We start from the raw sequence: 27,853 nt of genomic DNA on the forward strand, positions 1-27,853 counted from the left end.
AATACAACAATGCATCAAATATTCAAAAGTTCCCTAAACAGGTCTGTCTTCAGCTGTCTTCTAAAAGTCAGATAGTTGTTTCTCTCTTTGACATCTGACGGGAGGGCATTCCACAGGGCAGGCGCCACCACCGAGAAGGCCCTCTGCCTGGTTCCCTGTAACCTTACTTCTCGCAATGAGGGAACCACCAGAAGGCCCTCGAAGCTGGACCTCAGTGTCCGGGCAGAACGATGGGGGTAGAGACGCTCCTTCAGGTATACTGGGCTGAGGCCATTTAGGGCTTTCAAGGTCAGCACCAACACTTTGAATTGAGCTTGGAAACATGGGAGCCAATGTAGTTCTTTCAAGACCCGTGTTATATGGTCTCGGTGGCCACTCCCAGTCCCCAGTCTAGCTGCCGCATTCTGGATTAGTTGTAGTTTCCAGGTCACCTTCAAAGGTAGCCCCACGTAGAGCACATGGCAGTAGTCCAAGCGGGAGATAATGGTGCAGCCATGGTTGAAAATACATCACATGAACTAGTAAAGTTGTAGATTCTGGTAGGTAGCAGTGTTGGTCTGACACAGTAGGCAGAAAGAAAGAAAGAAAGAAAGAAAGAAAGAAAGAAAGAAAGAAAGAAAAGAAAGATTGTCCAGTAGCACCTTAGAGACCAACTGTTTCTTCTTGGTATAAGCTTTTGTGTGCAACTGAAGAAGTGTGCATGCACACGAAAGCTTATACCAAGAACGAACTTAGTTGGTCTCTAAGGTGCTACCAACTTAGTTGGTCTCTAGGGACGCAGGTGGCGCTGTGGGTTAAAGCCTCAGCGCCTAGGGCTTGCCGATCGAAAGGTCGGCGGTTCGAATCCCTGTGGCGGGGTGCGCTCCCGCTGCTCGGTCCCAGCGCCTGCCAACCTAGCAGTTCGAAAGCACCTCCGGGTGCAAGTAGATAAATAGGGACCGCTTACCGGCGGGAAGGTAAACGGCGTTTCCGTGTGCGGCTCTGGCTCGCCAGAGCAGCGATGTCACGCTGGCCACGTGACCCGGAAGTGTCTCCGGACAGCGCTGGCCCCTGGCCTCTTAAGTGAGATGGGCGCACAACCCCAGAGTCTGTCAAGACTGGCCCGTACGGGCAGGGGTACCTTTACCTTTACCTTTTAAGGTGCTACTGGACAAATTTTTTTAGTAAAGTTCTGTTCCTGTTCTGAGAATTCAGCCCCTGTGTTGCCCAGTATGGAGGGAAATGAATGGATCTGAATCTGCCGCGATCTCCAAATTCTTTGCTGATGAACCAGATGAGTTGTTCTTTGTTCCTTCCTACAAAACCAGTATGAAACATGCTCAGTGGACTGACGGAAAGTCTTGGAGGGGCTGCCTTTTTCCTGATGTGCCACAAGAGGCTGCTGTTGCGCCTGCTCGGCCGATAATCCCAACTGGTCGCTCCTCTTCGCCTTTCCTGCCCCTGCCCTTTTCAATTGTTTCCCCGCCACGGATCTGGGAAAATGAAAGCAAGCAGCTGCTGCTGCGTCCAGAAAGAGTGTTTCGCTCCAAGAACAGCTATCGGTGGCTGTTAGTTTGCCGCCCTTATCTGGCAGCAGTCAAGGCAGCGTACAAATTAAGCTGCACAACAAAAATCACTAAATCAGAACAGTGGACACAGGACATTTTTAAAAGCCACCTTTTTCAGACAGCAAAAATGAAGGAAGGCTTTTGGGTTGTATCATTGTGCAGAACATTAGGAGGGGCTAAGAGAGGTGGATTTATGACAATGGATAAGAAACGGGGAATTGGCCATATTCACGAACCAAGGAAGGGAAGGGGTTGGGAGGCCAGTCAAAGAGCAGGAGCGCAAATCATTACAGTGGTACCTCAGGTTAAGTACTTAATTCGTTCTGGAGGTCCGTTCTTAACCTGAAACTGTTCTTAACCTGAAGCACCACTTTAGCTAATGGGGCCTCCTGCTGCCGCTGCACCGCTGGAGCACGATTTCTGTTCTCATCCTGAAGCAAAGTTCTTAACCTGAAGCACTATTTCTGGGTTAGCAGAGTCTGTAACCTGAAGCGTATGTAACCCGAGGTACCACTGTACAGTCAATCTCACAGCATGGGCATCTTAAAAGCGATATCTGGCACTTTGGGTACCTGCAAGCTCCCCATACCCTTGAGTGTAGCATCTCAAATTGCCTAACCTCTGTAGGGGCATCACTGTGCTCTTGGGGCTGAGGCAAATAAAATGGTCTTTCTCCCCAAAAACCATTGCAGGTACCACTTCTTTCCTGCCTCCCTTCCGTGAAACGAGCCTGCAAGCTCCTTTTAAAACAAAACAAAGCTAGCTCCCTCTGCCTTCCTTTTGAAGGGCCAACATTATGGTGACATTAAGCAGAGTTGTTGTTGTTTAATTGTGTCCGACTCTTCGTGACCCCATGGACCAGAGCATGCCAGGCACTCCTGTCTTCCACTGCCTCCTGCAGTTTGGTCAAACTCATGCTGGTAGCTTTGAAAACACTATCCAACCATCTTGTCCTCTGTCGTCCCCTTCTCCTTGTGCCCTCCATCTTTCCCAGCATCAGGGTCTTTTCCAGGGAGTCTTCTCTTCTCATGAGGTGGGCAAAGGATTGGAGCCTCAGCTTCAGGATCTGTCCTTCCAGTGAGCACTCAGGGCTGATTTCCTTCGGAATGGATAGGTTTGATCTTCTTGCAATCCATGGGACTCTCAAGAGTCTCCTCCAGCACCACAATTCAAAAGCATCAATTCTTCGGGGTTCAGCCTTCTTTATGGTCCAGCTCTCACTTTCATACATCACTACTGGGAAAAACATAGCTTGAACTATACGGGCCTTTGTCGGCAAGGTGATGTCTCTGCTTTTTAAGATGCTGTAAGCAGAGTTACAGGGCAGTAATACAGACCCACTGACATAAAAACATAGGTAATTAGAAGTACCCATGTTTAAAATCATAGAGATACCCAGCACCCACACATGTTTTGTGTGCCTCACCTTTCTCATGGGCTAAACTCATATTACCATAGCAGAGAACATGAGCCAAGAGCATCTTGCAAAAATAATTTTTACGCTGACCAGGATGCTTTCCCTTCTTCATTTGGATAAGTTAATGAAAGCTTCCAGGCTCTTGTTGATCAATTTGTGGGAGTTTGGTGACTCTCGTTGCCCTCAAATGCCCCTTCAGGAATGCACATAATTAAAAATATTTCAAAGTGCGTCTTCAACTCACGCCTTCCAAATGAATTAGGCCTCCTCTGGAAGAAGAATATTCTGCTTATTATTCATCTTACAGCACAGCCATTATCAGTGGTGTGCATTGCAAAATGGCTTGGGCTCTGTGTCGGCCTTTCTTTGGTGCGCAAGACCATAATTATTTCAAAGCTGCAAGGCATGATAGTTTCGAGACTATATGTCATGTCATGTCCAGTCCTATAGACATACAAGAGCTCAGGATGTTTCCCAAAGCTGCCCGATAAATGAGAATCCCTTCTCAAGCTTCATTCATCTTGGTATGGAAGTAGTTGGCTAGTTGGCTTATTAAACTGGAATAATCCATTGGAAAACACATCCACAATCCAAGTTTGTCTCTTGAGCTTGAAAAGTAGACTCACACCTTGGCATTTCTTGCACACCGTCACAGTTCCGCTGTTTTATTTTTATTTTTTTCAAATTATTTTTATTGAGATTTAAGAACACCAACACCAACCAACAAAAATATCAAGTCTTATTACATATATCCTACTTTATGCTCCATAGAGCCATTGACTTCCATCCTTCCCTTCCACAAGTTTTCCTATTCCAATCTATAATTCACAGTTTCATTAATTAAACATTACCCCGTGACATAAGATTTACTTTAATCTTGCCAACGTTTTCATATTTGTACAGTTCTCACTTATGGAGGTAGAAACCTTATCCAACCTTCCATTTTTTTTGCAGTGTGGCGTCTTTTTGGTCAGGTTGTTGACTCTCCGTGTGCCTTTTCCAAGAGCCTCCATTTCATTCCTCCTCCGCCATTCCCTTTGGCTTTCTGGTTTTCCTCAGCCAGCAATCCATGCCTCTGGAACCCTCTTAATCCTCACTGGGCTCTTTCTGCCCCCTTCCCAAGTGTTTCCCCCTTACTTTTTCTTACATGTGTTTTTCGTAGTCTGACGCAGCTTGAGGTTTCCCCGAACCTGTTGCCACCTCCTTTTTGTACGTAGATTGTTCTGTTTTGGCTACATAAGGATCCGCACACAGAGAATAAATTCACTGTTAGTATATAGGAGGAAACATTTCTTATTCTTAGACCCTAGTGTCAACCATGTTTATCCTTGGAATTTTTTTTTTTGCCTGCTCATATATTTGGAGCTGACCTTTCCCTATGCCTTGGGCAAATCACATTAGAAGTATTTTTGTCTCCTCCTATCACATTAGTTTGGGGAAAGGGGTGTTTAAAAATACTTCTTTGCCTGCACAAAAATTTCATTGTATGCTGTCTCCTCAAAGGAGGTGTCCTATTCAGAGTTCAAGCCAGCCGTTTCTTCCAAGGAGAGCATCCCATTCTTCCCCCAGCAGCCATGATCAAGTTGTTCTTTTCTGATTTTCCCTCTATTATCTGTGGCTTCTCAGAATTGTTAAATGTTTTTTGTACTTTTGCAAGACTCAAGGTTCCCCGCAAGTATGCAGATAACACCCTCTTGTTTGGGCTATGTCTCTGTTCGTGTTCACTATCTGAGTTGACATGCATACCAGCTACCATTGTCGTAAATTTCAGAGGTGCTGTTTGCTGTACTTTTCTTACGTTCCTGTTGTGTGGGGACAGTCGGCAGGAAAGCAAGGATTGAATAGCACGCATCCGGTGAAGTGAATTCTTCTCCACCGTAATAAAATTCGTTAGTCTTTGTTTCTGCTGCAAAAGACTAAAATAGCTACCCCTCTGAAACAGAACGGATTTCTGAGGTTTTGTAAGTTTGGAAGTGCTTGCTGGTTTATTTATCTGTTTTAAGTACCGTTTATCATCACCTCTGGAATTTATTTACTTGTTGGAAAAGCCATCCACATGTCTGAATATGTATCCGAGTGATGTTTACAGAAAATTTATTCAAATATAGTAAGGACTTTAAGGTCTTCGTACTGCTGTGTAATAGATGGCTGATATTTATCCTTCTAGGACTAGAGTGTAAGTCTCTGTAGTGACCATTAGGGTATGTAAAATTAATTTTCCATTACAAGTACTGCAAATGTTGGCATTTGCTGAGCATTAATGCACAGGCAAAACAGCCCCAACAAAATATGTTCTAGTTTGCGGAACCCTTGAAAGTGCCCCTTCCTCCTTTTTTCTTTCTTTCTTTTTTTCTCTTGGTAATTAAAAAAAAAAGAACCCACCCAATTTTCAGAAATTACCTGTCACGGTAATTTGCATTGTGTTGAGATTTATTCGAATAAATGTTAAGTCATTTGATAAAAAATAAATTGAAGGGAACTTTGTTGAGAGAAAAGAAATGGCCGAAAATTCTGCAAACGTCCAGCTAGTTCCAGCGTGCTAGAAATGTCTCAAGGGCGGCCTGTGTTGTCCCCGCAGCGAATGGACCTGGACCGGCGCAGAGAAGATGCTCGGAACCCGAAGCGGAAGCCACGCTTGATGGAGGAAGACGAGCTGCCGTCCTGGATAATCAAGGACGATGCCGAAGTGGAAAGGCTCACCTGCGAAGAGGAGGAGGAGAAGATATTTGGGAGAGGGTCCCGCCAGCGCAGGGATGTGGACTACAGTGATGCTCTGACGGAGAAACAGTGGCTGAGGGTATGTACCATCTTTTCCTTCCTTGGCGAGATTTCTTTGTCTATTGATGGGGCGTTAGAGCGATTTGGACGGCAAAATGGAACCACGCAGGGCAGGGGGCAGGCTGTGAAGGAACAACTGTGAAATCCCTTCTCTGTCCCAGTGTATGAAATGCAGAACCGTGGTTGCTGAGGCCAGGAGAGCATGGTCTTGCTTTTCCAGCTCTGGACCTGATGGGTGCGCCCATGGAGGGATACGGTTATCTTTCCCCTCCCACAGGGTACAGGGCAGTTTTTTGTGGGGGAGCGGGAAATATCGGAGTCCGGGGATGCGTGTGTCTCGGCGCACATCTGCAACCCCAAATTTCACCCTAATTAATCTGTCTGGGACTCTGCCCCATTAGCAACTAAAAATGTCATTGCAGGCGGGATGAATCAGGACTGGAGGATACAGTGGTACCTTTGTTCTCAAACTTAATCTGTTCTGGATGTTCCAAAACCAAAGTGTTCCAAAACCAAGGTGCGCGTTCCCATAGAAAGTAATGCAAATCGGATTACAGTAATCTGTTCCAGACTTTTAAAAACAACCCCTAAAGCAGCAATTTAACATGAATTTTACTATCTAAATCATTGATCCATAAAATGAAAGCAATAATGTACTGTACCATAAAATAAAACAATATTGTAGATGACAAAACAAGCACCGAATATAAGCTCCAAATATCACCTTAGAACACTGCTATCGGAAATGGAAGGTTTGAATTACAGTGGGGGGGCACAAATTAGCAGCGCAACAGGAAACATGGGGACTCAAAACGGAGCATGTTCGGGTTCCGAAGAAAGTTGGAAAACCAGAACACCTACTTCCGGTTTTGCAGCATTCGGGTTCCAAGTTGTTCGTGAACCAAGCTGTTCGAAAACCGAGGTACCACTGTACTGTTTTAGTTTCAAAGTGGTCAGAGCTCTTAAAAGCTTTTCTGACATCCTGGATAGCCAGGATTAGGGCTCCTGCCTTGCAAGTGCATCTCCTGATTCTGCCTCCCATCCTCGTTCAGGATACGGTAAGGGGCTTGATGAAGGCAGGGAAAGTTCCAGCTTTTGGCCCCCCTCCCTGCCTCCCTGTTTTCATGCCTAGGAGTCCCCTTAGTACACAGAATCCAAAACCCTTCTCTTGTCCATGGATGGTCCCATTTTGCTGCCCTGTTGATAGGCACGGCATCAATAAGTTTGCTATTAAAAGGAAATATTAGGCTGACAGAGAATAAAACTTGGTCCAACAAGATTTCCTACTCCAGTTAAAGGTCAACCTAATCTTTTCGTATTGCTCAGACGCCGTCTGCACTGCAAATGTCTCTCTGCCTGGCTCTTTCTCCATGTCACTCATATAATTGTAAGCACTTCTTAATTGGATGCAGGCAGTTTCTTGCCGTTTAGTAAATCGCTAATTACTATGTGTCACATGTCTGGTTGGGGAAATGATTAAAATCTTCCTTAGAAGTTTACAAAGGCATTCATTCTTTCTGTCTTCGTGGCCTTCTGCCTGCTAGACAAGGCTGAGATCCAAAAGCCTGCCTCAGAATGAGAAACGGAATAGGCCATTTAAGATTTAAATTCTTATCTGTCCAGATGTTTTGATTCTTCAGAGGATCCTCATTACAATATCCCCAAATGCTCTAGCCTGTCCGTTGCTTATGTTGATGAAACATCTGGCTCTTGCTTGCTTGGGACAGAGGGGCCACTCCAGAAAATTCAAATGCAGTTGCATCCCTGTCTAGAAAGGAAAATAAATTTCCATGCTGCAATTTCTGCATTGGGGGGATTAACAAGTAAATGGCAGCTATGAAAACCTTTAGTGCAGATGTGCAGAAGTGATACTGCCGTGGGTTTCCATTGGCCACTGAGGCAGAGGTGATCTACACGGCTCCTTTCCAGAAATAGGGGTTAGGCTTCAAAGACTTGTAAGTGGGAGATGCAGTTCTGGGCTGCATCAATAGGAGTATAGCATCTAGATCAAGGGAAGTAATAGTGCCACTGTATTCTGCTCTGGTCAGACCTCACCTGGAGTACTGTGTCCAGTTCTGGGCACCAAAGTTCAAGAAGAACACTGACAAACTGGAACGTGTCCAGAGGAGGGCAACCAAAATGGTCAAAGGCCTGGAAACGATGCCTTATGAGGAACAGCTAAGGGAGCTGGGCATGTTTAGCCTGGAGAAGAGGAGGTTAAGGGGTGATATGATAGCCATGTTCAAATATATAAAAGGATGTCATATAGAGGAGGGAGAAAGGTTGTTTTCTGCTGCTCCAGAGAAGCGGACACGGAGCAATGGTTCCAAACTACAAGAAAGAAGATTCCACCTAAACATTAGGAAGAACTTCCTGACAATAAGAGCTGTTCAACAGTGCAATTTGCTGCCAAGGAGTGTGGTGGAGTCTCCTTCTTTGGAGGTCTTTAAGCAGAGGCTTGACAACCATATGTCAGGAGTGCTCTGATGGTGTTTCCTGCTTGGCAGGGGGTTGGACTCGATGGCCCTTGTGGTCTCTTCCAACTCTATGATTCTATGATTCTAAGAAATTATTATTATTATTATTACTACTACTACTACTACTACTACTATTATTATTATTATTATTATTATTATTACATACAGTGGTGCCTCGCAAGACGAAAAGAACCCGTTCCGTGATTCTCTTCGTCTAGCGGTTTTTTTGTCTTGTGAAGCAAGCCCATTGACGGCTTAGTGGATTAGCTCTATTAGCGGTTTAGCGGCTTTTAGCGGCTTATCAGCTTAGCGGATAAGCGGCTTAGCGGCTTAGAAAAAGGGGGGGAAGGGGGGAAAAGTCGGAAAAACTCGCAAGACATTTCGTCTTGCGAAGCAAGCCCATAGGGAAATTCGTTTTGCGAAGCGCCTCCAAAACCCTTTCATCTAGCGGGTTTTTCGTCCTGCGAGGCATTCGTCTTGCGGGGCACCACTGTATATACATACATAAACCGCCCATCTGGCTGGGTTTCCCCAGCCACTCTGGGCAGCTTCCAACAAGAGATTAAAAATCCATTAAAACATCAGTCATTAAAAACTTCCCTATACAGGGCTGCCTTCAGATGTCTTCTAAATATCAGATAGTTGTTTATTTCTTTGACATCTGATGGGAGGGCGTTCCACAGGGCGGGCGCCACCACCAAGAAGGCCCTCTGCCTGGTTCCCTGCAAGCTCACTTCTCGCAGGGAGGGGAAATAGAGAGAGAGAGAAATAGTTGCTGGCACTGATCTGTTAATGTTTGTCCAAGATCTCAAACTTGGCCTCCTAGCCAGCTAGCAACTGTACCCTCCATACGGCACCAGCTGCAGCTGCCCCACGGGACGCCATCGCAAACTGCCCTGCTGCCAAATCAGACCATGGGTCTATCTACTCCAATATGGTCACTTCTGATTGACAGCTGTACTCCAGGTGTTCAGGCATGAGTCTTCCCAGTCCTTCCTGGGGATCCTCTGGATTGAAGTGCGCATCCTTTGCATGCAAGGCATCAATTGCACCACTGAGCTATGGCACATTCCCTTGCTAGCCTCTACCCCTGCTTTGTGCCTTTAAGTGAGGACATTGAGTTCCCAGCAGTGGTCCCCTTTTGGCTGTTACTTCCTAGTGCTCAACATCACCGGCGCACAATATGCGCCTTCTTACCAGGGGCTGCTCAGAAAACAGCCGCCACAAAATCCTTCCTAGTCCATTTCCCCTTCTGTAATTGGCCAGGAGTGACTGTTCTTAGGAAACATCAGCAGAATGCAGCAGGAGACAGAATCAGAATTCAAAATGACCTTACACATTGGAGACCAGGGCACAAGCTAACGAAACTAATTTCAATAGGGACAAACGTCAGGTTCTGCGCTTAGGCAGGAAGAACCAGGTGCACGAATATAGGATGGGGGACACCTGGCTTTCCAGTAGTACATTTGAAAAGGATCTAGGGGTCTTGGTAGACCACAAGCTGAAGATGATGCAGCTATTCTAGGCTGCATCAACAGAAGTCTAGGGCCCAGACCAAGGGAAGTCATAGTTCTGCCTTGGTCAGACCACACCTGGAATACTATGTCCAGTTCTGGGTGCCGCAATTTAAGAAGCATATTGACAAGCTGGAATGTGTGCAGAGGAGGGCGACCAAGATAATCAAGGGTTTGGAAACCAAGCCTTATAAGGAATGGTTGAAGGAGCTGGGCATGTTTATTCTGGAAAAGATACAGTGGTGCCTCGCAAGATGAAATTAATCCGTTCCGCGATTCTCTTCGTCTAGCGGTTTTTTCGTCTTGCGAAGCACGGCTATTAGCGGCTTAGCGGATTAGCGCTATTAGCGGCTTTTAGCGGCTTTGCAGATAAGTGGCTTAGCGGCTTAGAAAAAGGGGGGGAAAGGGAAAAAAACCCGCAGGAACTCGCAAGACATTCTCGTCTTGCGAAGCAAGCCCATAGGAAATTCGTTTTGCGAAGGACCTCCAAAACGGAAAACTCTTTCGTCTAGTGAGTTTTCCACCTTGCGAGGCATTCGTCTTGCGGGGCACCACTGTATGAGGAGAAATGAGTCATCTCAAGGGCTGTCACATGGAAGATGGAGCAATCTTGTTTTCTCCTCTGGAGGGTAGGACTTGAACCCATGACTTCACATTACAAGAAAGGAGATTCCGACTCAAGATTCGAAAGAACTTTCTGACAGCCAGAGCTGTTTGACGGTGAAATGATCTCCCATGGGAGGTTGTGGGCTCTCCTTTCATGGAGGTTTTGAAGCAGAGGTTGAATGGCCCTTGGTCAGGGATGCTTGAGCTGAGATTTCTGCATTGCAGGGGGTTGGACTAGATGACTGTTGGGTCCCTTCCAGCTCTCAGATTCTCTTGGCAGCCTGAAGGCATTGAGTAGAGATGGGAACAGGCGGCATTGTCCCACCGTTAAGCAATTTGTGAATATTGTACATGCAACAGGGTGGGGGCTGAGTGGCGCATACGATCCGTCTGTTGTGTTGCGTGCGCATCGTTTGAATTGCAATCCATGGATGTGGAAAATGACATTGCACACAGACTAAAACAAATTTACGCGCCTGCCTCTCAATTTTTTCCTTCATGCACCGTACTCCTTTGTGTGGTTGTCGTTCTTTTGAGATCAATAAGTTAGTTTCTGGTTTCTTTTAGAGTGTTGCCTTTGCCTAGGAAAAAGTGAGATTTCCAAGTATTTTATGCTCTTTGTAGAGCAAGGCTGGAGAATCTTCTTTCTCTGGTGAGTCACATTCCCTCAGAGATAGCAGTCGACCGAAAGTGTGCAGAGCTGGAGCCAAATATGGGGGGGGCACCCCTTCTCTCCCCCCCCTCTTTACCACTCCTTGTTTTCTCTCCCTCTTGCCTTGCAACTTTTTCCCTCCCAACCCCCCTTTTTTAACTTTCTGTCCACCCACATGGACTTAGGTGAAGGGCTGCACAAAATTACACCAAGGGACAGATCTCTTTTTGGAACGAAAGGCAGTTATAAATCTGTTTGATGATGGTGATGATGAAGAAGATGATGATGATGCTCTCCACTGCTGTAATTGCAGATCTAATTGTGAACCTGTCTCCCTTTCCCCTTCACCACTTTTTTCTTTCAAAACAACATTACCAAGCAAGGAAAAGCACTGCTTCATAAATACCCCTTCTGTCTCAAAACATCATAATCTTACAAGGCCAGTTTTATTTTACTTGGCCACTAAGCTGTCAGTCAGTTGAAAATTCAATAATGATTTACTGCTTGGGAGGTGAGTTACGGCCGCAAGTTGATATTTTCTCAATGGTGGAGTCTGTTTGCTCCTGTTCATAGGAGGGTACGAAAGAAGGCAAAGGCAGTTCTTCGTTGGTGACATTTTGAACACCCAGGCTGCTGTTTTAGAACAATTTCAGCTGGAATAAATTTTATTTGGAGTAACTTTTAAAAGGAAGAATGCTTCTGGTATTAACTAGTATGTTTCAGTAAAATTTAAAATTAAGACCAACAGTATGGCCTTATAAAAATTAGGAGCAAAAAATTATTGCAAGAATCCAGCAATCTGCCAGCATCTGTTAGGTTTGTTTTAGCCCTGGGTCAGCACACTGTATGGTCACATTAAAGGTAAAGGGACCCCTGACCATTAGGTCTAGTTGTGGCCAACTCTGGGGTTGCGGTGCTCATCTCGCTTTATTGGCTGAGGGAGCCGGCGTACAGCTTCCGGGTCATGTGGCCAGCATGACTAAGCCACTTCCGGCTAACCAGAGCAGCACACGGAAACACCGTTTACCTTCCCGCTGGAGCGGTACCTATTTATCTACTTGTACTTTGACATGCTTTCAAACTGCTAGGTTGGCAGGAGCAGGGACCGAGCAACGGGAGCTCACCCTGTCGCGGAGACTGAACCGCCAACCTTCTGATCGACAAGTCCTAAATTCTGTGGTTTAACCCACAGCACCACCTGCATCCCTTAACCATGGTTATCCCTTTGCAAAAAGGGCAGGGGGCAATTTCTGCTTGGCAGATGGGGGGGGGGCAAGGGATGCGATCCCGTAGGGAACCAGGAGTGTTATGGCCCTTTGAAAACTCCAATTGTTTCCATAACTATGTTCAAAGAACTATAATTTCTTATCTTTCCCTACTTTTTGACTTGCAAGCAGAATATGGCTGCTTTTACTTTTTCAGAAAACTCCGTTCTAAGAAGCTTATTTATCTAGTAGAAACATGCATATCCTATTTGGGCTTCTGCTATAGATTAAATACAAGCCGGTGAATAATTGCTACACCAGTCCTTTAAAAGTGCCCAAGACAGAATGCTAACTGGGGTGAGTTTTATTTTGAGAGCGTAATTTTAGGTATGCACTGAGGTGGCTTTCCATGCATTGCACTTCATACTCTCTTTGTGCCTTTTAGGAACCTCTGTGGGCAAACCCAAACTCCCCACGTCCCAGGCAATGACTCCTTGCTCCTGTCCGGTGATGAGTCTCTAGGCCAGGGCCAGCCCAATGCATTTTGCCACTTGGTGCAAACCACAGAATAGTGCCAACCCTAACCCTAACCCTGCTAGGGAATAAGCAGGGAGTGAATATCTGCATCAGAAACAGGGGGGAGGGGAGAAGGCCAGCAGCCCCTCCCGTTCACCAAGAGGCCGCTGCAGAGGCAGCGTGGCGAAGGGGTACCACTGAGGACGTGGCAGATCAGCCGCCAAGGAGAGTTCGGCAGATTTTGCTGCAGTGGCAGCAGTAGCAAGCAATGCATTCCTTGGAGGCCAGATCTGCTGCCCCTGTGGATCCTGCCACCTGAAGCAGTTGCCTCCCTTTGCCTCAGGTGTGTATTGCTAACCCTGGCTCAGTTGCCAGACAACCTCGGCTTAAGCTCACGGACGGAAGCCATTGCAATTTCTGCAACCGGTTGCAGTTACCCTGGTACAGCTGCACAACTGTGTTAGAGGTTGATGAAATAACACCCCAGAAAGGCTGAAAAGTTTATTTTATTTGTTGAATTTATATATCGCCCTATATCTGGAGGTTTCAGGGCGCTTCACAATTCCCTGCTGTCTGGCTTTTTCTATAATGTGGGAATGAGATGTGAAATCGCCCCGGCTTTCCATTGGTTGATTCTTTGCTGTTGGGATCTTCCCTTTGTTTCCTCCCGTCCATACAGATAACATGAAGGAGAACTCCCTGGACTTTTTCACGGTGCAGAGGTTGTCCTGGTCAGGACCACTGCTTTGGACGTGCCCGGGGAGAGATGTTCCTCCGAGGTGGGCAGCCTTTGGAAAATACTGCAAGAAGTAGTTCTTCTTCCTAGCACAGTGGTGGCGAACCTATGGCACGCGTGCCAATTTGAACTGTATTCGTTTCCCCCCGGTGCTGATTTTCTTGAGTCAAAATGAGAGTACCCTGGAAAAAAAAAAAGAATAAAAGCACTGGTTTATACCATAAAATTACTGTATTTTTTGCCCTATAGGACGCACCGTCCCATAAGGCGCACCTAGTTTTTTGGGGGGGAAATAAAGGGGAAAAAATTATTTCCCCCCAGGCGCGGGGCTGGGGCGGGGGAAGCCTGAGCTTCCCCCGACCCCAGTCCCCAAACAGACAGCTCTCTGCAAGCTGTGGGAGCCCAGCGCTGGCTCCCGCTGCTTGCTGAGAGGTACGCGAAGCCTGGACGCGCTGAGCTCAGCGCGCGCAGGCTTCGGCATGCAGGCAACTCTCCGCAAGCAGCGGGAGCGCTCCCGCTGCTTGCGGAGAGGTCCGCGAAGCCTGGAGAGCGAGAGGGGTCAGTGCGCACCGACCCCTCTCGCTCTCCAGGCTTCAGCGAAAGCCTGCATTCGTCCCATAGGACGCACACACATTTCCCCTTCATTTTTGGAGGGGAAAAAGTGCGTCCTATAGGGCGAAAAATACGGTATATATCAGTGGAAAAATAATTTAATGAAGAATATAATGTAATAACATTTATGAAGGATTATTTATTACAACAGCAGTCATAAAGAAGAAATGTGAAACACACAGAAAAAATGAGATATACAGGTTAAATTGCCGTGTTGGCACTTTGCGATAAATTCCGTATTTTTCTCTCCATAAGGCGCACCTGGCCATAAGGCGCACCTCCTTTTTTGGGGGGGGGGGGAGGAATTTCAAGAAAAAAATACGCGGCTCCTGGGGGCTTTTGCGGGAGGTGGGGGAAGTGAGAGAGCCTCGCTCTGTCCCTTCCCCCATCTCCTGCAAAAGCCAGGGATAGCTGCGCGAAGCCTCCGCAGGGCAGTGGGATGAAGGCTCCCTGCTGCCCTGCGGAGGCTTCGCGGGCTACCCCAGAGCTGCTCAGGAGCTTGTGGGGCTGGCGGTGGGGGGAAGCCCGGCTTTCCCCCAACGCCAGCCCCAAAAAGCAGGTCGGGGAGCAGCGGAAAGGCGTTGCGCAGCCTTCCCGTTGCTCCCAGAGCTTGTGGGGCTGACGGTGGGGGATGCCCGGGTTCCCTCCCCCCAGCCCTAGGGACCACACATTCGCTCCATAAGACGCACAGACATTTCCCCTTAGATTTTAAGAAGGGGAAAGTGCGTCTTATGGAGCGAAAAATACAGTAAGTGGGTTTGGGCTTGCAGTTTGGGCACGCGGTCTCTAAAAGGTTCGCCATCACTGTCCTAGAGCTCGAAACGTCCTTGGTCATCTTCCAAACACACTTGCCTTTACCCCCATCCTTTTAAATTCCACGACCTCCTTGGGTTAATTCTGGGCAAAATGTTCAGCTGGTAAGGAAATGCGGCTTAAGACGAGTGTCTTCGGAAGCTGAGATGAAAGCAAGCCTTTTGCTTCTCCCGCGGAAGCTCAAGTAGACCATTTAGCCCCAAACTAGGAAATTACTGTATTTTTTGCTCTATAAGACTCACTTTTCCCCTCCTAAAAAGTAAGGAGAAATGTGTGTGCATCTTATGGAGCGAATGCAGGCTGCGCAGCTATCCCAGAAACCAGAACAGCAAGAGGGATTGCTGCTTTCACTGCGCAGCGATCCCTCTTGCTGTTCTGGCTTCTGAGATTCAGAATTCCCCCCCCCTTGTTTTCCTCCTCCAAAAACTAGGTGCGTCTTGTGGTCTGGTGCATCTTATAGAGCAAAAAATATGGTATGCTTTTTCAGGATATTAAACCAACCTCAGAACCGTGTTTTAATGCTGTGGCTTGTTCCAAAGTTGGTTTCCCCAGTTTCCCATTTCAGACAACACAGAAAACAATGGCAAATTGGAGAATTCCCAGTTTGCTTGCATTTGTGGACTAAGGACCTGTTCATATCTTGTCCCCAAACTTCATCCCAACCCCCTTTTGCAACCAAATTTGTGCTGCTGGTATAAAATCTCCTCTTTTTTCCTTTTTTATTGTGGAGTAATAGTTGCTAAGTTGATTATTATAGGGTCGTATGAGCATTAAACTAGGCAATTTCAGTGTTTTCGGGTGTGGAAGTTATTGGTGGTTTTGAGTACTCAGACTGTGTTTTGTGTGGGTGTTTGTAAATAAAGATGTGTTTAAATTTGTTTGTGGACCAAAGCCAAGGTTTGTAGGGAATCAAAGCTAATCATGTTTTTGTATCCACCGTCTTTTGTGACCAGAGACACTCCCCCCCCCCCAGATGTTTCAGAGGCCAAAAATCAAAATGACCCTGAGGAATAAAATTAGACAAAGTTCTCGGGAGCCCTACTTGTTGAATAATCATTCTCTAAGCAACATAATATATGAAATTACCACGTGACTAAGAACGGTAATGCTCGGTTGTATTTTGGCTTTTTTAAAAAGTGAACTTCTGTAAGAAATATGCCATTAATAAATTCAAGTTAGGCTTGACCTGCTATAACTGGATTGTGTATCTGGTACTGAAAATCTTTGCTGATTAAAATAGTGTTAATTTCCATGGATTGTTAATAGAATGCAGAATACCAGCTTCTGGGATTAAGAGGTTAAATTTAAATTATTGGGAAGTCGTCACAAAAGAATGGTCAGTATCCATATGCTACCCACAAATTTATAGAACTCATAAATTCTAATATGCATATATCTGCTGGGTGAAAATGATATAATCTGCTGCAATATCATTTTTATTCAGATCCTTTTTGAAATCTTGCTAGCCATCAGCAAATCCAAGCAGCCTTTTAGGTGTGGCACCTGAGAGCATGAGAGGGTGGCAGTGGGATTTGGGTATGTTGTATTTTGCGGGATGTACATGCTAAAAACAGAAATATTTTGTTCCTTACGCTTTTGTCTCGAAGGCATGTTAAATCAGGAAGGTTTTCAAAGTGCTGCTGTTTTTAGCAATCCCTGCACCTCCAAATTTAAGAGAACAATGAAGCATCTTTGTGTGTGTGGTGCAGCTTTAAAACGCACGCCTCGCTGTTTTGCTTTTTTTTAAAAAAGCGTGTGTTTATATCTCTTGGATTTTTAAAAATATTAATGTACTGTAATTAAAAAGCTTCCGGGAAACTGCCCTCCCCCCCTCCAAATAAAATAATAATAATAATTCCTGATTTGAGTTTAATAAGGGGGAAATATGATAAGTACTTGTCAATATTAAATCAGGCTGGAGGAAGGAGGCTGCAGGCCTTGTGGAAGGTAGAATGAAACAGCAGAATTCAGCCCCTACAACCCTCTCAGGATTGCATTTTCCGTAAAATAAAATTACTTGTGTATGAAAACATAGCCTTTCCTGGGCTCTCTTTTCCCCCCTGATCAGCTGATGAAGAGACTAGCAGCTCGCTGCTTTGCTGGCTTGTTAATTTTATCCCCACTAACTGTGATTTCCGATAGCCGGCCTGCTGCTGATAGTGGTAAGGTAAATATCCTTTTTCCTTGCTGTCGTGGAGATTCAGTCGAGCGGCATCCCGGGCATGCCTAGGTGTGCGCCGCATCCCAGGCCGGTGTGTGTTGCTGCTGCGTTTTCCGTGCACAAACGAGGGATTAAGGGGAGCAATGGCATTAACTGTTGACAGCCTTGCATGCTGCATTTACGATGAGCCTCCGAGATTTGCAGAACAGTTTCCTTTGCTTAAATCTCCGCTAGCTGCTGGTATGTTTGCACCGGGGTGTCCTGCTTGAGCCAAATGAATATTCATGAATTTGTGTGCAGATAATTCTTTTTTTCCCTTCTTCTTCCTCTTCTTTTTCTGCTCCTTCCTTCCTTCTTCCTTCCTCCTCCTCCTCCTCCTCCTAACTCATCCGATCTCCAGCTCCTTCTCCGAACGCAGTGGAAGCAGGATGGAAATTGTCTTTTGATGATTCAGGCCTGGCTTCCAGGCACTCCCTCTGGATTGTGTGTGCATTCATGTTCGTCTGTGGATTTCCACATTGCAGGATGAATAGGAAGCAGGTTGTTTGGCGTCTCTCACATGCCCGCCTGCTTTGTGTGGTGCACCAGGTTTTGTGCACAAAACGTTTGGCGAGAGAGACGTTGCGCCCAAGTGAAAGAAATTGTGCCTGGGCTGCAATCACTCTTTGTGTATTGATTGTTGCACTCACATGTTCATAAATATTAGCCATGTTTGGTGCTGTGGAAAAATGAAGGTAATTGCCTGATGATTAGAGCTCTTTCAGCTCTGAGAAAAAGGATTGATTATCATGTGCATGTATTGCAGGGAGCACAGGAAAGCAACAGGGACAATGTCAACATTGGTGTTTTGAGAAAGCCTTCAGCACAAAAACGGAGGTGATTTATTTTTAAAAATCAGGATTTTTTTCCTTTCTTTCTTCCCTCTAATACCTTTGTCATTTTCATGTCCTGGAAGACTAAACCGTCCCACATCTCTGGGCTTTTTCTTCTGTTTTCTTAAACCAAAGAAAGTTCAGCTTCTGTGATTGTCACACATGGATTTCTTAGACAGTGTGGACAGATTTCCTTTAAAACAGGTTTGTTTTTGTAGCAATTTCCACCCTCTCACTGCATAGTGCTGCTGCCTGAGGTTCACAGCACACATTTGCAGGTAAATTTTGAACTAGTGAATGTTGTTTGATTTGTGTTTGCGTGGTGTCATTTTCCTCACCCCACAGTGCCAATATTCTTTGCTGCACAACAATGTGTTGTCCAACACTTCTGCATTGTCAGTGGTCAAGACCTTAGCTGAATATTGCATTCGTGGCGTTTTAGGTGTGTAATTTGAACTGATTTGAAAATTCTGTTTGAAAATTTCTAATTGAAAGAATCTGGTTTGTTACTTCTTTGTTCAGAAAGGGGAATTCATATAATGTATGCGGGTGAATGTGTTTTGAAGAGAATTCCCCGCCCTTTTTAATGATTGCTTTGTCTATAAATATGTATTGAAAATGATGTATGAATGGACATATTAAAATATATTGATCATTCATTGAGTGTGCATGGAGACAGTTGGAGCTTCAATGGCCTTTTTTGGGGTGTGGCCTTAACGCTCTACAGTTGAATGGATTACTCCGACAAAATTGTTACTGTGGTTTTACGTTTAGCGCCGCTGATTTCCCCTAATATTTATATTTGGACTTCTACTTCTGGATTGATTCATTTTATCCTTCAGAATTGTCTGCACCTTGCAGAGGTTATAATATATAGCATCCATTGGCGTCTTCGATTTTGCAAATAATTTTTTCTACTTTCCTAATTAAGGCAATCGAAGACGGCAACTTGGAGGAAATGGAAGAAGAAGTTCGGCTTAAGAAACGGAAAAGAAGGAGAAATGTAGACAAAGATTCGGGCAAAGAGGATGGAGAGAAGGCGAAAAAAAGGAGAGGAAGGCCGCCGGCGGAGAAATTGTCACCTAACCCTCCTAAGCTGACAAAGCAGATGAATGCCATCATTGATACTGTTATCAATTACAAAGACAGGTGAGCTCATATTTACCTACGTCAGTTCCTTGTTTTCTTTGTAAAGACTTACTTGCTCGAAAATAGGTGTATTTTATATGCACACATGTATTATTCTTATGTGTCAGTATTAAATGCATCATTTATGGAACTATTTCATGCTACTTTTCAGGGCAGAAAAGCTCTCCCATGGCAGCGAACCAAGAAAACCGCCATGTTTTAAAAGTAGGATATAAATGTAAAACGATAACATAAAAAAACACAATTCTTCCACACATCTATTCAGCGCTTTCACAGCATCCCAGGGACTAGGAGAGGAAATGAACAGCCTGTCATCTGATTCCACCTTGCCCAAACCTTCAAATTCTTTCTCAACAGCTTCATGTAGTTATTAAAAAGCACTGGGGCCAAGATGGAACCCAGAAGCCATGGAGCAGAACCGTTGTTCAAAACTTGCCTTCTTTCAGTCGCATTTTGCGGTGGAGAATTTCATTCAAAGTGAGCAGTTTCTGAGCTCTGGGCGCAATCCTGCACCTAAGATTTCAGATTAAAACTGCAAAGTGGAAGGAAAAGAGGAGCTTTTTCTGCCTCCCCACTTCCAGCTACTCTTTGAAGACTGGAGAAGAGACCCTCTTAAGAATATTACGGAGGTGGGCAGGGGAAGGACCAGACCGTGTGAAAAATGAACATGATATTTTAGCTGCAGTCCATTCATTTTCAGCTTTGTATTCTTGTTATAAAAAGTGTGCCTGGACATTTCGTTGTTGCACCCATAACCTGGTTTAAGGTGCCCTTGAGCTCCTAGGTTTCCTATCTCAGTTTCTAGCCCTGAGCTGTACAGGGGTGTCCCAGCATCGCCTTCTGGCTCCATCCCTCCCAAGAGGATGGCAGAATTAATATTATGTTTTCAGTAGAAACTAGGAGCAATATGGAATACTCTCCTTTCTTCTTGCACAGAGTGATTATTGATTGATTGATTGATTGACTGAATGAATGAATGAATGAATGAATGAATTTATATACCGCCCTATACCTGGAGGTCTCGGGGCGGTTCACTGAACAAAATCAAAATATAAAACCACAAAATATATACCGTGTTTTTCGCTCTATAAGACGCACCAGACCATAGGACGCACCTAGTTTTTGGAGGAGGAAAACAAGAAAAAAAACATTCCGAATCCCAGAAGCCAGAACAGCAAGAGGGATCTGGCTTCTGGGATAGCCGCGTGAAGCCTCTTCAGGGCAGCGGGATGAAGGCTCCCCCAAGAGCCGCGCTCCTTTTTATGAGCTCTTGGGGGCTTTTCCCTGAGGAGGGAGCCTCCCACCTGCATTTGCTCCATAAGACGCACACTCATTTCTCCTTACCTTTTAGGAGGGGAAAAGTGTGTCTTATAGAGCGAAAAATACGGTAATCAAAATAAAAACAACAACCCAATACCCACCCTCCCCCCCAAAACCCACATTTTAAAAGCGCATAGGATGTCAATCAAATCAACCAAAGGCCTGGTTAAAAAGGAACGTTTTTGCCTGGCGCCTAAAGGTTTATAATGAAGGCGCAAGGCGAACTTCCCTGGGGAGAGCATTCCACAGATAGGGAGCCACCACAGAGAAGGCCCTGTTCTGGTGTTGCCACCCTCCGCACCTCTCAAGGAGGAGGCACACAAAGGAGAGCCTCAGAAGATGATCTCAGGGTCCGGGTAGGTTCAGATGGAAAGAGGTGGTCCTTAAGGTATTGCGGTCCTGAGCCGTCATGGGAAAATGCATTAGGTAGTAAGGATAGGAGTTGGGTTTGACAGTTAGGGGTGCCATTCACAACATCTACAAGGGTCTTCAGTATCTTGGGGAAAGCTCCCATTCATTTGACAAACCATGTTATCTACTCCAGCAAAATATTTGAGTAGTGCATTTCAGAAAGACTTTTAAAAAGAGATATTGGCAGCGCTGAAGATGGCATCTCCAGTTTCTGTTATTCTGACATTACAATCCAATGCACGTTTAGCCAGAGTGGTTTATATCCAGGGAAGCGGATCTGATAAGTGCCACTTACAGGACAAAGGTTCCTCACAGCTTTGTTTGCAAAAGTATCAGTTTCTGGCTAAAATACATTCCTGGAGCATAACTATTCTTTAGTTCTCTGGGGCGGAGAGCAGTGTGACATTCAGTATCCGTTGCATCTAGTAAAAAGAAAGTGTTTTGAATATCCTTAAACGTGTTTGAGGTATTTAGTATTTATATTTAAAAAGTAAGTCATTGCTTTATCTACTTCTACCACTTCCAAAATACTTCTTCCTAGGAGTCTACACACTTCCTGTTCCTCTTCCTTTTCCTTATGCAGTGCAAATGACAAGGATAATGCCTTTTAAAGACATGAAGTTGTCTCTCTTCGACGTTAGTATCAAGGCAGAATTCGCTTCTGCATGGTGGCTGAAACTTACCAAATTTCATGAGGCTCACACACAGTTTAACGTTTCTAAAGATTGCCAATACTAAAACTAGGACCTTTTAAAAGCAGAAACCCAGCTTTCTCTTGTGTAGGACAATAATAATAATAATAATAATAATAATAATAATAATAATAATAATAATAATAATTTTTATTTATACCCCACCCTCCCCAGCCAAGGCCGGTCTCAGGGCGGCTAACAAGCAATAATAAAAGCAAGTTGAATGAATACAACTTAAAAACAAGATTAAAATACAACAATTAAAATATTGAAACATTAAAATATTAAAATGCAGCCTCATCACAGGAGGAGAAAGGAAAAAGGAAAAAGAAAGAGGGGGAGGGAATCAAATTGTCTCCAAGCCAAAGGCCAGGCGGAACAACTCTGTCTTACAGGTCCTGCAGAAAGAAATCAGATTCTGCAGGGCCCTGGTCTCAAGAGACAGAGCGTTCCACCAGGCTGGAGCCAGTGTTGAAAAGGCCCTGGCTCTGGTTGAAGCTAATCTAACTTCCTTAGGGCCCGGGACCACTAGGGTATTGCTATTTATGGACCTTGAGGCTCTCTGTGGGGCATACCGGGAGAGGCGGTCCCGTAGGTAGAAGGGTCCTAGGCCGTGAAGGGCTTTAAAGGTCAAAAGCAGCACCTTAAATCTGACCCTGTACTCCACCGGGAGCCAGTGCAGCTGGAAAAGCACTGGGTGAATATGCTCCCATGGCAGAGACCCCGTGAGGAGCCTCGCTGCAGCATTCTGCACCTGCTGGAGTTTCTGGGACAGCTTCAAGGGCAGCCCCGTGTAGAGCGAATTACAGTAGTCAAGCCTGGAGGTGACCGTCGCATGGATCACTGTGGCCAGGTTGGGGTGTGTTCCAGATTTGGTGTCCAGATCTTGGCTACATGGAGACGCCATGCTAAACTTCCCACAGGCTCAGCCATGGTGGCTGTGAGGCAGAGATGGGATGGTTTCAATGAATCGCAGCAGAGCTGGCCCAATACACTTTGTGGCTTGAGTCAAAACAAAAAATGGCGCTTCTCCAGCATCTCTCCATCGCCTGAGGGGACTGGGAACAGCTGAGGGAAGCCCTGGCACACTGAAGGGGGCAGTGGCAGCCCCACTCTTCCCAGGTAGCGGGGGGCAAGCATTCCGAGCTCCTGCGGGGGCTGGATCTGCTCCCCTCCCAGCCGTCGCCCAACTGCCTCCCCAAGCAAGATGGGCAGACGAGCCCTGGACCACTGTGTCAGGTGCTGTCCAAACCTTAAACTGTGGTTTATCTTTACTACAGCTTGTTGAAATGTTTAAGGTAGGCATGTCCAAAGTCCGTTTCGGGGGCCTAATCTGGCCCGCCGGTCAGTTTAATCCAGTCCCTATGGCAGTTTATTTCCTGGGGTAAAATCCTAAACTTCAATCCTTAAAAAAACCGCAAGAACTTCAGTCCTAAAAAAAAGGTTAATCACTTTGGTTGGCCGTTCGGTCGGCCCTCGCGGCCCTTCAGTTCATCAAATCTGACCCTCTTTGAAAAAGGTTTGGACACCACTGGTTTAAGGAAAATTGTACTGAAGAACAGCTCAGCTTTTTGGATTCAGATGGCATGTCAAGTTGTGGCTAATCAAAAATAGAAGCAAAGGCTTATCAGCTCTTTCTCATGGCCACAGCGCAGAGAAGAAGAGTTTGGATTTGATATCCCGCTTTATCACTACCCGAAGGAGTCTCAAAGCGACTAACAATCCCTTTTTCCCTTCCAACCCCACCACAAACACTCTGTGAGGTGAGCGAGGCTGAGAGACTTCAGAGAACTGTGACTAGCACAAGGTCACCCAGCAGCTGCATGTGGAGGAACAGGGAATCGAACCCGGGTCACCAGATTACACTGCTCTTAACCACTACACCACACTGACTCCCTGGGATGAGGCTAGGCTCATTTTCATCACGTTGGTTTATCGCAGGGTTTCCCAAACTTGGGTCTTCCCCTGTTTTGGGACTACAACTCCCATCATCCCTGACCGCTGGTCCTGCTAGCTAGGGATGGTGGGAGCTGTAGTTCAAAAACAGCTGGAGACCCAAGTTTGGGAAACCCTGGTTTACTGAGCCCACATACTGGTTCGGTGACATCTTGGAAGAACAGTTTGTTGCTTAAATATTTTCTTAAGCCTGCCTAGATAGCACATTTCTTTATATGGATGATATGGACTAGGTGTGTCTTGTGGTCTGGTGCGTCTTATAGAGCGAAAAATATGGTAAATCAGTTCAATTTAAATTACGATTTAAATCACTAGTCAGTAAGACTTGATTTAAATATTTTTTTTTAAGAGAAAGACTCATTCTTGCTTAATATTTACAATATCTTAATCTTTAATATCCTTAATATTTACAACCAGATGAAGGTTTCATTTTGGAATAATAAGTTTTCAGAGTAGATTTTAAAAAGGTACATAAAAAATTACTGATTTGGTTATACTATTAGAAATACATGGAGCGATAATTATGAAATCGTTGTGAGGTTTAATAAGTTAACTGTGTTTATATTTGGACACCTTTTCTGTTGTGCTTTATTGGAAGGAGGAAAATAATTATTTCCTTAATGACAATTTAAACAATTTACTTAACTAAAACAATAACGGTATAGCATATGTATCCATGTTTGTTAACTGATGTGACTAAACGATTTTTGAAATAAAAAACTTAGACTGAGTTTTAATACACATGAAAAACTTTTAAAAATTCTTATTAGAGCCTTTGGACTCTAATGTAACTTAAATAGAAAACTATCTTTAGAAAGATTATTCCCCCAAAAGCATTTTATTTTAAAAATCCAATTTAAATAAAAGAAATCTGATTTAAATTTCAAAAATCCATTAAAAAAATAATCATTGATTTTTATCCATCCTGTGGGTTAGGAAGCAAAGATTCTGACTTTGTCCATTTACGTGGCCCCTTCTCACAACCAGGGAGCCCCTAAGGCACTGTGGCTCCCCAGTTTGGATGACACAGAAAGCTGCTATCATTTAGAGCTTTTTCTAAATGACACATTTATTTTCCTAAATAATCACAGCGGTTTGGTGGGAAGGCCAACGGTTCCGTTCATGTCTGGACTGACTAAATGGAGATGGGCTTGTTCACCGTGACCAGCTTAGATTGCACAACGGACACATGAGTTTGCTATCTGTTTGCAAAACTCAAGTGAGCTCAGAAGTAGTCTTATTGCATTGATTCAGCGTTTGTAAAATTAAAAACACGGGCACTTCCTTCTCTTTTTATAGCAGCAGGTGTTTTCCTGAATGTCCTCCTTCCCGTTTGGCCCTTGGGAGTTGGGGACCCCACCCCCGGCCACATGTGCAGAGTGCTTTTGCCTGGCGGAAATGTTTCCTTGATCTTTTCTGCTGCCCCTTGCTCACCAATGGGGAAGGTGGAGAGGTCTGGGGGTGGAGAAATCTAGGGTTTCTGCATGGCTGGAACACAACCTGCCATGCAAGGGAAAGTGTCCCCACCACCAACACTTTTGCCCTTTGGACATCTGCCCCCCACCACTGTCACGAAGCCTCAGGAAGGTTGCCCAAGGAGGAATAAAGCCATGGAGCCAAAAGAGGTTCCCCAACCCATCCTGAGAGCTGAAGAGTTTTTTGTTTAGCTAGAAGTGGATTTTAAAAAGTAGGTGAGAGATTACTGACATGAGTCCAAAATGTGGCTTTGTAATTCTGCAGAAGCCTATTTTGCCCATTATAATGAAAACAAAATTAATGATGACTCAGGACAGGGACAAAACATGAAATGCCATCATCCTGAACCTGCCCTTTGAGGTGTGCTTCTGGATGTTGTATGAAACAGTCAGTGGTAAACTAATGTCAGTGTACTGGAAGAAGCAAAGATCACCAGTGTTGATTCTTCAGCCTCAACTTTGTTGGACTGGTCATGTTGTGCGGATGCCTGATTATCGTCCTCCAAAGCAACTCCTCTACTCCGAAATTATAAATGGAAAGTGTAATGCTGGTGGTCAACAAAAGAGCTTTGTCTCAAGGCAACTCTAAAAAATGTAGTATAAACACCAACAATTGGGAAACACTTGCCTGCGAGCGCTCCAATTGGAGAACAGCCTTTACCAAAAGTGTCATGGGCTTTGAAGACACTCGAACTCAGGACGCAAGGGAGAAACGTGCTAAGAGGAAGGCACGCTTGGCAAATCCACACTGTGATCAACTCCCGCCTGGAAACCTATTTCTCCACTGTGGAAGGACGTGTGGATCCAGAAGTGGCCTCCACAGTCACTTACGGACTCATTGTTAAAACTGTTTATGGAAGACAAACTTACTCAGCTACGAGGGATCGCCAAAGAAGAAGTCAGTAAGTTACTTTGCTTTGTTAAAAGCAAAAAGAGAGCAGGACCCCACGCTGGTTCTCCGTTTTCTCAACCTGATTGGTTCTAAATAAGGAGTACAGCGCACTAGCACCCTCATTCTTCCGGTTGTGTGCCCAGTGGCTGCACAAAGGGGCCCTGAGCATCTTGAGCATCTCTACCTTTGAGGGGATCCAGATCGGCCTGGGTTCTCCTGTCACTTGGGGGCCTTCAGTGCAGACAGCATGGTTTGAGGCCAGGGGTGTAGGGCTGGCCTCCCCGGCCAGCAATCCTGTAATTTGGGGGGGGGGGAATATCTCACGCCACATTTATTGGAGCTCAGTCTCTCCCTCCAATCTTTGGAAGACTGAAAGAAGCGAAAATGGGTGGAGATTGATTCACTTGTTGCTTTCCCCCCCCCCACAGTCAAGGGGGGTGGGGGTGGCGCACACTATTTTTTGTTCATTGAACGTGAGCTAATCCTTTTAGGAGACCCCCGAAGCAATGTTTTCATCTTCCGCGTCTCACTTCTGTTTCCCTACAAAGGCAAATGCTCTCACTAAGAAAACCGCCTTACTTAACTGAGGCCAGGATGGATTTTATTTCCTTCGTTCCTCAGGCCACTTTTGGTCACTTCCAACTAATTCTCTTCACTGGAGCTGGAGCCTGGATCATTTAAGTGGTGCGATGAATCAACGGGAGTGGCAAGGAGCGCTTTAAAGAGTTTGTTGGCCGTCGTTAGCCTCATGGCAACAAGTCCGTTATCCTCTGGGACGCAGCGCTTCCTGGTACCAGGCCGCTTGGTCATCCATGTTTCCTTTAATGCAAAGTCCCTTAGAACTGACCAGACCTGGGATGTTTTCAGGCTCGGATTTGGGCGTCCCTGTGAGATTTTCCTCCGCTTCCCAGCCAGGGCAGGAGCCTTTGGGGGCACTGCTTCTTAAGCGGGGGGGGGGGGGCAGTTTCCTCAGAGCAGACAGGCGACATTCTCAGTCTTCCCTGAGCATCTCCGGCCAGCTCCTGCCCAAGCAATGGAAAAATCACTTCCTTTCATAGCACCGAGCCATTCCCCCCCCTCCCCAAGCACCCAGCTTGTTTTTCCTCCCCACGTGGAATAAACTGCTGTTTCAGCCTTGGCCAGCTGAGATTAGGTCTGCCGCAGGATGGCTCCTCGATGGCAGAAGTTTGAGAATTTGCAGGTCCCGCTGGAACTCGAGCAAGAGCCTCGCTAGGGAAGCAGCTGTTGCTCAACACCCCCACCCCACCCCTCAATTTCTCTTTTCTGTCTGGGTCTCCAACTATCTTCGCCTCTTTTTTTTTAGGGGAGGGGGCTAGTAACCAGCATTAGCGGCTGCCCATGTCTTCCATAGCTCTTCCAAGGAAAATCTGCCCCAGGTGGGACATGAGGGGAGAAAACGGAAGCTTCTAAGTCTCAGTCTTGGAGCTGTAACAGAGTGGGTGGGGTGAAGAAAAGCTATTTATTAGGGTCCGGTTTCTTGGGACAGTGGTTTAAAAAAAGCCCAGGAAAAGAAAGAACCCCTTTCTGGGTTGAGTCTCCCTTTCAGCATGGTCTACCTCAGCTTCCCCTTGGAAACCTCCACTTTGGGGTCCCGTAGGCGGAGCTGGCGACACTCCTGACCTGATTCCCAAGGCTGCCTGGTGGGGCACCTGATTCCATTAAGACATTTCAGACCTGATCCAAGCAGCCCTTTCCACATCGTAGAATTGTAGAGTTGAAAGGGACCCCCGAAGGTCATCCATTCCAGCCCTCTGCAATGCAGGAGTCTCAGCTCAGGCACCCATGACAGATGACCACCCAACCTCTGCTTAAAACCCTCCAAGGAAGGAGAGTCCACCACCTCCCGAGAGAGACCGTTCCTCCCTCGAACAGCTCTTCCTGTCAGAAAGTTCTTCCTGATGTTGAATCTCCTTCTTGAAGCCACGGGTTCGAGTCTCCAGAGCAGGAGAAAACAAGCTTGCCAAGCGCTGCATTTCTTCAGTGTCAAAAAGTCCCTTCCAGAGATCCTTAAACAAGTCAAGGAAGAATGAA

The 27,853-nt window shown here is 45.6% G+C and overlaps 1 protein-coding gene across 6 annotated transcripts in view; it reads left to right on the forward strand.

The window, feature by feature from the left end:
• The window catches only part of SMARCA2 (SWI/SNF related BAF chromatin remodeling complex subunit ATPase 2), a 139,134-nt gene that overhangs the window by 92,798 nt on the left and 18,483 nt on the right, over positions 1-27,853 (forward strand). For 4 of the 6 annotated variants that reach the window (XM_079959122.1, XM_079959123.1, XM_079959125.1 and 1 more), the window contains 2 exons: positions 5,543-5,761; positions 18,838-19,055. In XM_079959122.1, the coding sequence (XP_079815248.1) occupies positions 5,543-5,761; positions 18,838-19,055 (437 nt within the window). Of the gene's footprint in view, positions 1-5,542; positions 5,762-16,929; positions 17,041-17,746; positions 17,769-18,837; positions 19,056-27,853 lie in introns of those variants that run through there. The other 2 variants (XM_079959126.1, XM_079959127.1) reach the window with 2 other exon arrangements.

The sequence above is a fragment of the Podarcis cretensis genome (genome assembly GCF_951804945.1).
Source record: "Podarcis cretensis genome assembly, chromosome: 17".
Lineage (NCBI taxonomy): Eukaryota > Metazoa > Chordata > Lepidosauria > Squamata > Lacertidae > Podarcis > Podarcis cretensis.